Source organism: Solea senegalensis, linkage group LG2, assembly GCF_019176455.1.
Source record: "Solea senegalensis isolate Sse05_10M linkage group LG2, IFAPA_SoseM_1, whole genome shotgun sequence".
NCBI lineage: Eukaryota > Metazoa > Chordata > Actinopteri > Pleuronectiformes > Soleidae > Solea > Solea senegalensis.
The window spans coordinates 2429429-2444631 of NC_058022.1; the positions used below are offsets into that span (position 1 = coordinate 2429429).

The 15203-nt window shown below is 40.3% G+C and overlaps 2 protein-coding genes across 4 annotated transcripts; both read right to left on the reverse strand.

The window, feature by feature from the left end:
* Positions 1–796: 796 nt before the first annotated feature.
* Positions 797–9162, reverse strand: LOC122765552. The gene is made up of 2 exons (XM_044019869.1): positions 7921–9162; positions 797–6560 (listed from the first exon to the last, which is right to left on the reverse strand). Exons 1-2 carry the CDS (start codon positions 8096–8098, stop codon positions 5233–5235), a joined length of 1506 nt encoding a protein of 501 aa, XP_043875804.1. The 5' UTR covers positions 8099–9162; the 3' UTR covers positions 797–5232.
* A 58-nt stretch (positions 9163–9220) lies between these two features.
* Positions 9221–14634, reverse strand: ska3 (spindle and kinetochore associated complex subunit 3). Of its 3 annotated transcripts, none has more exons than XM_044050862.1 (11): positions 14369–14634; positions 14210–14271; positions 13605–13779; positions 12366–12816; positions 12209–12267; positions 11955–12130; positions 11692–11859; positions 11315–11506; positions 10813–10889; positions 10357–10484; positions 9221–9592 (listed from the first exon to the last, which is right to left on the reverse strand). In XM_044050862.1, the coding sequence occupies exons 1-11, from the start codon at positions 14481–14483 to the stop codon at positions 9435–9437; spliced, it is 1761 nt and encodes a 586-aa protein (XP_043906797.1). In that variant the 5' UTR covers positions 14484–14634; the 3' UTR covers positions 9221–9434. The 3 variants fall into 3 exon arrangements, with proteins under 3 accessions (XP_043906797.1, XP_043906789.1, XP_043906807.1); XM_044050854.1 differs by having other exon boundaries at positions 12366–12819; XM_044050872.1 differs by having other exon boundaries at positions 12366–12819; positions 14203–14271; positions 14369–14633.
* Between the last annotated feature and the right edge of the window lie 569 nt (positions 14635–15203).

A 15203-nucleotide genomic window follows, 5' to 3' on the forward strand; every position in this document is an offset into this window, starting at 1 on the left:
TGTACTTAAAGTTTTAAAGGTTCATTACACTCCAATTTTTTACTTAAGGTTTTAAAGGTTCATTCCACCAAAATATTACTATTTCCTAACTACGTTATAGTTTTTAATGTTCGTAAAAAAAAATAGTACTTGTCGAAAAAGTTTTAAATCCCACTTTTTTTGTACTAAACCACCAAAATAGTACTTTGTCTAAACAACCCCCTAAATTTCCTCTCTTCTCTTCTCTATATATTACTGTATCCTATCACATTCTTTCCATATCCTATTTATCCATCTATGCTAGCTAGCTAGGCCATGTATGGTTTTTGTTATAAGCCCAACAAACATAAAAGGTTAGACAAAAAAGAGAGATTCAAATCATATATATATATAAAAAAAACAGCCTGAATGAAAGAATATCTCAGAAATCGCAAGAGCAGATCGTGATAAAGATTAAAAGAAAAAGGTTAAGAGAAAAGAAAAAAGATCGTAATTGTGGTTAAAATCCAGGGTGTAACTCAGCTTCTTCCAACATAATGACTTGTAAAAAAACCTCAGAGTGAGAGTCTTCCTTTTCCCCCGCTCTCTGGCTGCACATATTCAAGGCGGGGCTTCCTCCAAAAAATCAGTACATTACTCAGTCAGTGGCCAGGAATCTGTGCTAATGAGCCAAAGACCATGAATCAACAATGACAGTAAATAAAGGTGTAAAAGCTCCTTTAAGTTGTCATGTTGTCAAACACGTGGGTGAAACAGAAAATTAGGTAAATGATGAAACTTTTATTCATCGGTCACAGAGACGAAAACGGAGAGAAACTGAGGATATTTAACCTTTAATCAACATGGAAGCACATGCAACCATAACAGTGAAGGCAGAGCGACAGAAATGTACAGTGAGGTTCAGGAAAAAACACAAACTTAACTTAATTACTGAGAAAGAAATTCAACCTTTTGTTTATTAAAGGTTCTGCTTTTAACTTTCCTTCAACGCAGAGTTTCACAATCTTCAACATCTCAACTCAAATCACAATATAAATAAAAATTAGTTTTTTAATAAAGAATTTGCCATTTCTGTGCAACTATATATAACTTTAAAACTCTAAATTAACCGTTTACTAAAGATGATTTAATCACAAAGACAGCCAAAAAAAAGGTGACAAAATATTTTGGTCACACAAAAAGTCTCCAAAACTTTAAAAAGTACAATAAAAAGTGTTTTTATTTGACGTACTATTAGATTCTAATGGCTTCAATTGTTGTGATGTGTAAACCAGTGCATGTTCACGGTTTACAGTCACCCTTTAAAGTGGGCTACAACAAGGCCATTACATTAGCAGCAGAAGCTAACATGGCTACGTCCAAAAAACAAGGAAGCGCCACGTTTAAAGAAAACAGAGGAAGCTTGTTTCAAAACAGGAATATACTGAGGGGCCTGAGCACAGAAGGCACATATGACTTTGGGGTAACATTGTAATTTTTTTTTAGCTTTTTAACACCCAACACTGTTTGCAACCTCAACACCTTCTAAGGCTACACCCAAAGAACTATATCTTCATTTGAAAACAAGTATGTTTGAACAGAGAATTTTCTTTGACAGCTCAAAGTTCTGCCTGCCCAAATTTAGGTTCTTATTCACATGCAAACAGAATTTTCTTGACACGGCACTGTTTCAAGAAATGTCTTCACACACAAGTCAGGACGCAGGGAATAGGACGCATTCCTACCAAAGAAGAAGAGAGCGGCGCTACAGTTCGCGCATGCTAGTCCACGCGTCCAATATCTGGGATGCGTGTTGGGTATCCCAGATTTGGGTATCCTCCCCAAGTTTACTGTGTTCCAGTTCAGAAGGTGGACGTGCAAACATATCTTGGGTTAGCCATTATTAGCTACTGTTGGCAATAACAGTCAATCGCAAAGCTCGACGTGGTATCTGGCGCACACAAACAGTGTAGCTCCAAGTTTCTGAGTTGGAAGTCCAAGGCCACGGGGCATTCCTGAAGGGGAAGTTTCCAGTTCCAACAACCAACGGAATGCATCGTAAAGTTTGCGCGCTGGACACAAACTCCAAACACAATTATAACACTGCTTATTGTTTGTTCGCACAAAAACACAAGGGTGGATTTTTGTATGTAGGGGTCCCAAAATGCACTCGTACAGTTTTCAAAATAAAAGCCAGATACAGACAGTGTTTTCAAAGGTTTCGATGAGTCATTCCTGGAGAATCTGTGTTTTTAAATGAACTTGGAGTAATGTGGATGTAGCCTGTGTCTGTGATATAATGTGTAATCTACGAAGAATTACCTGACATCATTTGGAGTTTTTACAACTTAAATAGTGAAAAGGTGGCATAAAGAGGTCACTTCTTACTGTACTTTCTTACTGGTATGAATGAATGAATGATTGTTGAGTGTATAGTGTGGTAAACAACCAGAGAAAGGTCCAAAACATTTGGTATTTAGAAAAAAAAACAGGCAGATTTAGGTTTACGAACTAAGGCATCAGCTATGCAGGACAACACAAGATGCATTTCTGCAAAATAAACTGTGTACAAAAACAAATACGTCATACGAGTACACGACAACCTCATTCTAAGCTGAAACTCTACAAATCACCACGAGCGTGTGTCATCGCCGCGTAACCTCTCAAAAACAGGCTGCAGCCTTGTGCTACAACAGAGACATTTCAGTGGCGTGTACTCATGGTTCAGCACGGTTACAATCAATCAGCGCATGACACACTGAGCAACGCGGGACGATGGGAAAAATGAATCTGTGACTAATTAAACGTACGTTCTCCGAGCGCTGAGGTCGACACACCTCATCAACAACACTTAGCGTCTGAGCCGAACCCACGCTAGTTGCCTTTGGGGAATATAGTTTTTTATCCATAATGCGTTAATTCCAATAACTCGAAATAATACTTCGATTCAGTGTGACTGTGAGGAATCGCAGAAGCATGTACAACAAGTCAAAAGTCTGTCTGTGTGTGAAGTGTTTCTCTGCGGATCATGAGTTTGTCCTTTCTCTGTGCTACTCTGAACAAACATAATTCCGTCTTCTTCAACAGCACAAAAAAAACATCTCTTTAGAAATGGCAAATTAATTTAACACTGTTTGAATACTGTGGTAAACGGTGGCGTCATCTTCATCCAGCTCAGTTAGAAACCACAGAGTGGACAAGCGTCCAGTTTCTTTCGCGCATGACAGGTGAATCATCGCCTGGAGTCTTTAGTCCGAGTCAAACTGGAGTTCCAAAATTGGTGTAAAAGAAAAGTCTAAAATCCAGTTAAATGATGCAATAATTGAGCAATATTTCAGCATTTAAGGGCTGCACAATATCAAGGAAACACTGAATATAAGGTAGCATTGTGGAATATTGTGACAAATCAACAAATATTTGAGTATACCATGTATCACAGTTCAAGCAATCATTGCAATGTGTACCTTTTATAGTTAGTACACATGTAGATACTGTGATTGTTTGTCAAAATTAGCAAAAAAAGAAACAGTCAGTGTGAGTGGCACGAGTCCTGAAAATCAAGCACTACAACACTGATTAAAGTAGATTCTGATCATTTCTAGAAAATTATATATTTATATGTGTATATATATATATATTCCTTTTAAGCACTCAGTTTCATTTTCTCCACAATCATCAGGCTGACAAATTCCAAAAATATGGAGAGTAATCGCCCAGTAGTTCATCAGAATCCTCATTAACCGTGATATTGTTCTATCTCATATCTCAGAGGTGTAACTGCACTAGCCTGCGAGCTGCCCCTCTTATCTTAACCTGTTTTAAACTCCATGCAAACACTTTGTTTTGACTCGCTCTGGATTTCTACGCTGGGAAGCGACAACAAAAAAACAGCAGCTTTAACCAATAAACCCACTTTTTCTGCAACACAGGGAGAAAAAAAACCCCCGAGTGAAGTCAGCTGCCGTTGTGCTGTGTGGGAATGACTTGAATGAAAACGTGCAGACTTTTGTTTTGGACTGAGTTAGTCCCACGCCAACAACGCTGCACTTTCTGTGTACACACGCAACGATTTAAGACAAAAATGTTTACTCACACAGTCCTACAAAAAAATACCACCCTTTGCACGTCTGCAATTCTTTTGTCAGTCGAGTTGCATAACTTCATGACATCACATCTCAGCAATGTGGTTCCTGGATTTTGGGAGAAGCCATTTCTGAGTATGAACTGCTCCATGTGAGAGTGAGTCACTATCACCCAAAGTGAAACTTAAAGGGAAATTCTGAAATTCAAATATCTCTTCTAACTTAAGGGAAGGTTTGATTAAAAACCTGTCGGACTTCAAAATATACAGCTCAGAAGTGCATTAGTCTATCTGATCTGAGGTAATAACCAAATGACCCAGCAGGGATGGCGCGCTCTTAGATCTTCTTAGACTGCATTAGAAAAATAAGACACTATATAATATTATTGTGGCTATCTAAAAGACTGATTTGTTCTACACATGTGCGACTACTTCCAGTTGCGAAGGTTGTTTCTGGGGTTACGGTTAGGGATAACATGCGTAGACCAAAACTGGGTTTCTGGTCCAGATCAGGTAGTGACAGTTATGTTGTTTTGTTGTGAAAATGCTAAAGCTAAATGGTCCTCCAGAAAGCACAACTGTGAGACCAAAGCATCTGAAAAGCAACAGGTGGATGTAGTTCTAGTTCCACAACATAAGCCGTGTTTCCAACTAGCACCCTTCCCTTGGGATACCATAGTAAAACGGTATGGTACGGTCAGGGCGGAACCAGTCAGCTGATTGGGCGACAGAAAAAAGTCACACCCCTTGCGACCGGGGCTTCTTCGACGCTCATACAAACCACCTTGACGTCTTGTTGACACAAAGAGTCACAAACCAAGCAGGAAAAGAGGAGCTGCTGGATGTTGTCCGTTGTGACACCTACCAAGCTTTACAGTTCCAAACCGTACCGCGCTGAACTGAACGCCAAGTAAACAGAAAAGCAACGAACAAGTCTGTCTGTTGGCTCCACCCGAGTGAGGTGGCAGGGGGGGGAAATAGCATGTCACATTAATAATCATCCAAACTAGATTTTTGGGGAAAAGTGTCAACCCTAATGTGGATTAGTACAAACAAATGTACTCATAAGGTAGTGTTGTTGTGTGGTGTTGACACAGAGAAGCAGTGGGAGAAAAGGGCCTCAGGTCCAAAGCAGTAAAGGGATCTTGAGCATCTGACCAGCAGTTTAGGGGCACAAAGTGTTTCTGTGCGAGTCACTCTAGCGGAGCAGCAGAGATGCACAGGTTGTTTAAGGCACAGGCAACTTGCACGATCTTATCAAAGGTGGAGAGGTTTGACGTGCGCTCGGGCGCCGTGGTAAACGGGGTCTCGACGGGACCGGTGAGCATGGTGTACCTCCGCTTCACCATGGAGATCACCCTCTCCACGTGCCTCTGCACGCTTAATGTCTCAGAAGAAGAATCTGGCAGCGGAGAGCCGTCCAAACCTCCGAACGTCTCCCCTTGGTAGCTACTAGCGATTTTAAACTGGGCTCCGCGGGCAGCCACAGAATCTGCAATGTCTAGATTGCAACTCGCCAACACGATGTCGCCTGGGAGGAGTTTGCACAGAAATCCGCAGCCTTCAGCGAGACTCTTGTCACTGACGTTTCCCAGCACGCCCCTGGACACGAAGGTGACAACGCCTTGCGGAGCCACACCGATCAGATACTTCAACACGTTATAACTTGTCCCAACGCCCTGAGAGCTTGGCACCACACTCTGCTGCTGGTTGCCCCAGGAAACCGGCTCCTCAAAAGGCACAGTGAAACAGTCAATGATAACGGCGCAGTCAGGGTGGGAGGTGCGCAGAGCCGCCGGCAGGTTTTTCCGGAGCTCGGCTCTGGAGGGCCAGAAGACGGCTGTGGGCACCAGAGTGGAGGACATGATGTTGACCATGCGGTGCACTGTTCTGGTGACGGTGCTGACTTTTACTCCAAAGCGGTAAGCCAGGTCTTGATTGCGGAGGTCCAGACGCAATCGCATCAGAGTCAGCAGCAGCTGCTGGAACTTGGAGAGCTTCACGTTCTTCGTCACGTCCATGTGAGGTGCCAGCAGCCACATGACCGTCTCGAAGACAAAGAAGTTTGGTAAACCAGTGTAAAACTTCACTTTCTCCGCATCGTTCCTCAAGGAGTTCTCAGAGAGGGACATCTTCTCCACAGACTCCCTGAGGGCCTGGTTCTCCCTCTTCAGGACTTTCAGGAGGTCATCAAAGTTACCTGATGCCTGAGGAAACCTGCCTTTCTTGCTGTCACTTACAGATTCTTCATAATCTTCATCAGTGCTGAGAGAGGACGACGCACTTTCCTCTGCAATGGCCTCCTTCTCTCTCTCCTTGGGATGCTCCACATGGACCTGCTCTCCGGTGGAGGATCTGCCCTGGCCCTGCAAGAACAACAAGGCGTTGGCCGCCTCCACGCGTGCTTCCTGCTTATCCAGCATCTCTGGGGCTGCTGGCTCCTTCATCTCTGGGGATAAGGGAGCTGCTGTGAACACTGAAGGAACATAATCTGGAGAACGTGGATTCTTCACCTGTTTACCTGCATATGGTAAAGGGAAGGTGGAGGAAATTAGAGTAAAGTCAGTGCATGTTCCAGAACTTAAAGCTACCTACTTTAATCCACAGTGCTTGAGGTGAAGTTTTCACGTTTTTCCCTGTGACCTATGAGAGTGCTGCACATTGTCATATTTGATATAAAATGTCAATGAAATTAAGTCTTTTAGCTTTAAGTCTATAAATTACATTGAACAGGTTTCTTCAGGGAAGTGCTGACTAATCAAAAAGTGTCATTAACATTCATTACTAAGATTACATTAATGAAAATGAAAATTACGCCATACACTCTCCAGCCACTTTATTAGGTACATTATTAGCATAAATATCTTATCAGCAACAACTCAATATGTTAGGCTAAAAAAACCATGCAGATTAAGTTAATTAGACACTCTAAATTTACCATATAGGTGTGGATAGTGCAGTAGTTTTCTAATTGCAGAAAAACATCATGGACTCAAATTGCCATTCATCTCCACAGTAGAAGAAATTCTGCTGTATTCTATTTACATCGGAAGTCCGAACTAGGAGTGACGTCACAACTCTATGGTAGCCGTAGCTAACATGTCAGGGCTGATGAGGTTGCTCCGGAATTCCAAGTTAGAAATCTGAATTCATGGGGGTGTTTCTTCTTCTACTAATAATATCCAGCAGGCTGTACGCCGTTAGAAGTTCTCGAAGTTCTTCTGGTCTAAAGAACGCCTGAAGACCTTGCAAATTCCATCTTTCTGACCACAAATAGCACACAGCATCTGATAAAAGTGCATTACAAATAAAATGTACAGCATAATTATTACTATAATTAAGGTTTAACTTTGTAAACAAACCTGTTAATTGATTAAAACAAAAATCCATAATGAACTAGAGCTGCAAATTACAATTACTTTTCTTATTGATTGTCAGAAAATGTTGATCAGTTGACCAAACCTGGAAATTATGTTCTCAAATGTCTTGTTTTGTCCACCAACCAAAATGATTAAGCTTTAACTATTGATTTGATATATGGTGCAAAGAAACCAGAAAATAAATAGCTGAAAAATCGCGAAACTTCCTATAAATAATAGTTGACGATTAATTGAATACTAGTTACTGTCCTGAAATGATCTTGAGGACTTGATGAGAAACAAATAAAAACATAAATTCAATCTTCAATATTTGACTTGCACAATAGATGGCACCGAGTAAACTTATTTATAATAATAAAACAATATATATATACACGGTATAACAATAATGACCCCTGGTGTCTAAACTCACGTTATACATCTCGGAGTCCCAGCACCATGAACCGAACCGGACTGGTCCGGACCGGATCCAGTCCACGCGTGATGCTGCTGGTACTGTACCTGAGATGAAGTGAGTGCTGCACAGCCGACTGCCGTCGTTGGGCACCCAGCCCTCCCGGTTCACGGCAGCTATCCAGCGCTGCTTCCTCGCGGGGTCGCGGGGGAAACGGTAGAAGGACAGCGTGGTGCCGGGGGTTCTTCTGTTCCTACAGCCGGCCACCACACATGTGTGAACCATAGTAAGGCCACGGGGACGCGTGGAGGTGTGCGCCGCCGTCCACTGGCTGTGTTTTGACTCCCAAAATGGAGGGCGACGGAGAGGAGAGGGTGAAAATAAATAAATAAATGAATAGAAATTAACGTCAGGAACGTCACCAGCGGCCGGATTGGACCGTTGGTCGGCGACGTCACTGAAACTCACGCGGAGCTAAATGCTACAAAGCTAATGTTGTGAACTGTTAGCAAGAATAAACACCTGGAAAATAATGTTAAGCAGCTAAGTGGCTAACTCAGACTTTAGCTCGTTAATATCCAATATATATTAAGGTTCACCACATATAATATAAAATGTCTGTAAATACAATAAATTAATAATATTGGTGTAAGTATGAACTTTATCTAATGTTTAGGGTAAAAAACAGTGGATATGTTGTTTGTGTAGCTGCTATATGGCTAAATAATCTTTTAAACCAAATAATATGAATGAATATGTATACAAAATTTAAATATACATGAATTAGCAGTTATAAAATAGTTTATATTTTAGCTTAGCTGCTAAGTGTGAATTAACCTAAGAATTTAAGTGGAAATAAACAAGTGTGTAGTGTAGCTGAATAAAGTAGGAAAACTTACAAGAACAGTAACAGCAGGAGAAGACATTTATGTTGGCACTAGGTGGCTAACTCTTAGCAAGAGCAAATCTAGTGTTAGCTTTTACCAGATTATAGGAGGTAAAATTGAATAACAGCCATCTAGACTAAACATTGGTTCTCAACCAAGTATAAAATAGTTAAATAATGACAAGCTATTATTTATTAAGGAGTTATTACTTCAGGTATATTTTAATCCTTAAAACAACGGTCCCCAATTACTGGGGTCGGGACCCACAGATGGGTTGTGACTGTGCAAACTAAATTGCAGATTTTTTTCGATCTAAATCTCTTGTTAAAGATATGTTGTAAATAATGCATACTTTATGCACAAATTTGCTTTTGTCACAATTTCTTCATATTTATGTCCACAATATTTTGCTTTCTTTAAATAAAGTGGGTTCCCATATAGAAAGTTTGGGAAACACTTTTATATAAGAACTTTTAAATGTTTTAAAGAGCTAATTTCTGTAATATACAGTACTGTATGGTGTAATTATTATGATTTTTTTATTTACAAATCTGAAAAAAATCAAATAAGTGCAAATAAAGGACTAGCCATCTATTAGACCTATTTACAACCACAACAAATAAAAAAGTTACACAGCTGTATTTGCTCTTGTTATATCTCCTGTTCATGTGAATCCACATGAGACCAGATTTCAGCCTGTCATCAGATGAGAGTGTTCCCTCTCCCTGCAACCTTTAATTGTGAGCGCTCAGTTTGTACACAGCAGTGTCCCTGACTCCGCCCACATGCTGCAGCCTCTTGAGCTCAGTGAGGCAGAGGATGTATATCGGGGTGACGGCGCCAACGTTGGTGATCCTCCTCAATTCGTCCATCTGAAGCTCCGTCTTTTCTCCTGCAGAGGGCGCCAAAAGAACACAACAATTATTATATTTCTCCAACTCAACACCAGGCTAAGTCTTGACAGAGGGTAAGAGAATGTCAATAAAACGTAATAACTTTAAACCAAATGTTGAAGATTTCTAATTTATAAAGTTCTGTGCAAACCTTTCAGACACTTTTAGAATCAAAATAGTTGACGATTCATTTAATAATAAATGAGTAATCGATTAATCGAGTAGTTGCTTCAGCCTTAAACTGATGATCAAAATAGTTGGCAATTCATTTTATATAGTTGTTTTAATAATTAAAACAACTTTATCTGATTTTTCAGTTTCTTAAATGTGAATATTCACTGGTTTTATTTGCTCCATATAACAAAGAAATCATTAGAACTGAAAATTTTAGGTTTGTGAACATGATTCATTTTCAGGTTTGTACTGTTAGTCTTGTAGCTTTATAAAGTGACACGTTTATGGAAATATTCATATTCAATCACTTATATTGGAATTTTTTTTAGCATATTAGCATTTACCTGCACAGTGGCAGAACTACAATATGGCGAGGTGTTTTCTTACGGTCGACTGATGCAGCAGCTCTTATTTCTGCCTCGCTGCGTCACAACCTTTCTACAGTTTCTACAACAACAGGTTCAACTTCTCCCTCCGACAATGGCCTCTGTCTCTGCGATGTATCCAGTAACAGATTAATGTACGTCCAGTCTGGAGGTGCTGATGATGTGTTTAACAACTTCAATCTTTGTAGACTGCGATCACTGACCTGGAAACTGGGCAGTGAACTGGTTGATGTTGTGGACGGCCTGGTTGAGGTTGTGCAGACTCATCTGCCTCAGGTAGCCCGGCAAACTCTGGAACTCGCTCTCGGAGATCACAGACAGACTCACGCCACTGGAAAGAGGACATTTTATACATTAATGTTTATTAATCACACTGGTATACAATCAATCAATTTGTTTTTATTAGGGCTGAAACAGGTATTTGATTGTCAATGAATTGCCAACTATTTTGATAATCAATTAGTCAATTTTTTGTGTGTTTTTTAAAGAATAAAAAAAACAACTTTTTTTAAACAAATTATCGATTATCAACATAGTTATTTCTCTACACAGCAATTGCCTAATCCCATGTAGTGATGAAACTATCAAATAAGATACAATCTTAGTGCTGTTAATTACATATTCCTTTAATCCTCAGTGTACTCTTTGATTAACTTTACCGGTTTTCTTTTCCTGGCCTGAGCCTCGGCTGCACCACCGCCACCTCTGACCTTTTCAGCTGAGCCTGAGACATGAGCTGGAGAAATAAGAGGGAAAAAATATGATTTTAGAGTAAAAAACGAGCAAAAGAGATACATGATGGAAAAAAGGGGAAGACGGAGAAATCTGAGAATCCTGAAACCAGATTTCTGAATCCAGATCCATATCACCATAATCGTTCTTTGGCCGTAACCTACATCCCCACTACATCGGCTAATAAAAATTATTATGGTATTTATAAAATCGCTAATAAATAGCTATAGCTAAGGTATTTCCAGTTGTTTAAAATAATAGCTAATAAAAAGCAATAGCTAAGGTATTTATAGTTGCATAAAATCAGCTAATAAACAGCTATAGATGAGGTATTTTCTGGTGGTTTAAATCAGCTAATAAAAAGCTACAGGTCAGGTCTTTTAATTTGAAGGTTGTGCTGTTATTATTCATTAAGACTTAACTTCTTACTTTACAGATGTCCTGTGTGACAGAGCTGAGGTCGGGCATCTCTGGGGTAGTGGGCTCCTGGTAGTTGATCCTGATGCGAGGCGTTCCCAGACTGAACTCCTGCGAGGACCCGTCCGACTCTAGACTGTTGTCACACATCTCCTTGGACACAGTTTCACGCACACTGGTCTTCTTTTGGATCTTCGCACTTCTCTGGGATGCAGACGGGGCAGCAAAGCAAGTTTAGTTTGCAGGTTTGACCACTTTGCTACGTTGAGATGCTGATGTATTTTTTACCCTTTTTATTTATCTTAAACTGACATTTAAACCAGATGTATTACATTTTTGAGCCACTGTTTACACATATTTACACATTTAAAAATTGTTGTACATCTTACATTTTGTAGAGAATTTCCCAAGAGAGACTCCAGGTTTGGCATCTCTGGCATCTGCTTGTCCTCCAAAGCCATGATGGAAATCTCTGGAACATTGTACTCCCAGGGTGACGGAGGTTTGCAGGAGCGACTGTCGCCATCGTCGTCAGTTTGGATGTTGATCCGCTCAGGCTGCAGAAAGCATGAACGGAAAACAAAAAGGCACAAACTCAGTCCAGTCTACGTGGGCCGATGAAGAAATGTGAAAAATAACACACTTTCATTACCTTTTTGTTGCTGACAAGTCGGATCACGTACGGGGTTTTAAAGGCCGGGACCTCGGGGGTGGAGGGTAAGAGTCCAGGGTGACAGGGTGATTCTGGGGCGCAGAGACCTTTTGTCTTTTTGATTTTGAAACCCGGTGTACAGAACACGGGCGTTAGTGGTGACTCCAAGTCCTCTGCTGCAGGAATGAAGAACAATGAGATGCAGATTGATCCATGCATCTTAGATTAAGTTTATGGTCAAGGTAGGCTATTACCTTTTGTCTGTAAACCCTCCTTTGGAGAACCCATTGGTGGCACCCGTTTGTCTTGTAGTCTGTTGGAACGGAGGACAGTCATAAAGCAACATCAAGCAGAGACTACAGGCCTGTATGTTCTCAGGAAAAGATCGACAGAAATCAGATCATACTCCACCTTTGGGGCTTCTCGATGTTCTTCTGGAGCAGAGCCATCGTGAAGTCGTTGTTCAGACACATCGTGTGCTCCGAGATGCCAAAGTCATGCATCTGGGGCGTCTGCAGCTCGTCGTCGTCCATCCTCAGGACACATTTAGGAGTTAAGGGCAAGGGCGGTGGTACCGGCGTGCTGAGCGACGGGTGCGGGAGGCGCATCTCGGGCATGGGTGGCACTTCGGAGCACCACTCTGCTCCGGCCAGAACTCTCTTCAGCTGCATCTCTGACAGGCCAAAGTCACAGAGCTGTGGGGTTCGGAGCACGTCGGTGGAGGTTGGAGGTGCCGAAGATGGAGATGATGGGGCGTGATCTTCTCCAGACTCCTCCTGGTATTCATCATCTCCTCCTTCTTCTTCTTCTTGTGTGGATTTAGTTTCATTTTCATCCTCGGCCTCCGACTCCAGAACTTTGTCCTCTGTTTAAGACAAAGTCACAGTAAAAAGAGACATTTTTAGAACATTTTGTATCAATCTGTGACTGTATCTTTGCTTTTGGTTTAAGATCTGGTGTGTGGATGGATGGATGGGAACAGTACTGACACCGTTAGTTATCGTCTGTATATTAACAGACAGTGTTATTCCGTGTTTTTCAAACATTTAAACATGTTCTCTGGTTTTCCAGCCTCTTAAATGTGAAGGTTTTTTGGTTTCCTTGCACTACATAAGAAAGAAATCCTTAAAATGATAATAATTTTGTTTTGGAAACCAAACAAGACATTTGTGGATATCATTATTTCAAAGTTTGGAAACACTTAGTAAACATTTTTTGACATCCTGAAAATAATTGTTAGTTGCAGCCCCACGACACATGTGAATGTCAAATCTCTGTACTTTGCTCAGAGTTTGGGTCAGAAATGTGTAAAAAGTGTTTGGTTTAGGGCTGAATTATGTAAAACAGCGACGTTTCTGTCAGTTATTGCAACAATCAGTTGATTATTAATCATCAACTACTCTGATAATTGATTCATTGCTTTGAGTGCTCTTTGATTTCTGAATATTTTCCAAATAACAAAAGAAATCATTAAAATTGAAAGGTTTTAATATCTGGATCATTTTGAGGAAACATGTCATTTCCACATGTCAACTATTGTGTACTATTTTATTGCAAAAATCAAGGGAAATTAAAAAGGATGAAGTTGCAGCTACTGCATTGGGTCAAAGTGTAGTTGTTTTGGCTCCCTGTGACAGAGCCGTTACTCACTGCTTGGCCTCTGGGGGGCGTCCATAGGTGCTTGGTAGCCGTATTTTTGCCAGTGTCCTCTCAGCGTGCGGATGTCCTCACCAACCCGCTGCTCCATCACTCTGCAGGCTTTAATGAAGCTGCTCACCTCACTCTCCTGAGCTTTCTGCTGAGTGAGCCGATCCTGGATCTGCCCCTGTGCGCGAGGATACACCAGTGAGACACGACATAAATCATGACTACAGCAAATTTGAGCAACGTTTCTGAGTATTTTTTTCTGCCAATTCAGCGACACCTATTATTATTTTAAACAGGAAAGCCAGTTCCATAAGTGAGTCAAAACTTCATATTATTATTTTATTTAATAAAAACCTAAATTCGAGGCCATTAAAAATGTATTTGGTGACTTTAACTCGAATATTTTTACATTAATATGTTTATGTGCTTTCATTTAATCAAACTATTTTAGTCTATCGCTATGATAATCAAGCCGGAACACTGTATGTGACTTAAACTATAGTATTTATTTCATATTTTTGAGCTGAATGGCCGCTGTGCCTTTCTACAGACGACTTTGCCTTAAATCACCAGAAAAATGAACAGGGTTTGCTGCACGTACTTCGTACCTTCAGGTTAACGACCTCACAGTTGAGTTCGTGGTACGCTCGCATGCCTTTCGCAGCCGCTTCTGGAAAAATAAGGACGTTGTATTAATATAAGTATGTAATTACATAATTAAATACGTATTTCGGGGAGGAGGGGGTGTTTGTGTGTGCGTCACTCACCGCTGTCCTCTTCGTCGTTACGGTTTTCAAACGAGTGCTGGAGCTTCGCAGTTTCTGACTCCAGAGTCACCGCGAGCTTCTTCAGTGTGGAAAAGAACAGCGTCGTTGGGTCCATGTTGCTTTAGATTCGAGTCAAATTAAAGCACATGAACTGGATATCATTTAAAAACTCGATCAAAGACAGGCGTTAACCGCGGTTTGTTGACAGAAAACACTTTTCAATTTTACCGCCTCGGCATTTACCGGATTCAGTCGGAAGTTGCTTCTTCTTCCTCTGCTCCCACAGGTGTAATCTTTGTCCAGCGCCCCCTGCGTTCACAAATGAAACTGAATGAATCTAAAAAGCAGTGAATACACATACATTTTTCATTTTATTTTGTTGTGTTTATTAGTTTTTATTATTTTTCTAGTTGTTTCATTTGTTCATTTCATTGTGATTCATTGCATTTACTTAATTCAATCATTTAAACTAATAAAACCACACGTTCATCCTCTTACATTATTATGTGTTTATTATGTTATTGTCTTGTACATTTGCTCTGCTGTAATTTTGTACTTTTGTAAAAAATCTTTTTTAAATTTTTTTATAAAAAGGGTCATTTTATAAACACAAAATAATATATCAAGCAGTATATGTTATTTTACAATAACAATAATAACTTTATTTATACAGCACCAGATTAATAAAAGCCAAACAAGACGACAGACAGGAAAATTCAATTCAATTAAATTACAATGATAATGGTAATAAAATATTCATATAAATAAAACAACTGAGGTTTACAAGGGTTTACAGTAAGGATTAAAATAATAACGTTCAATATAAAAGGCTCAT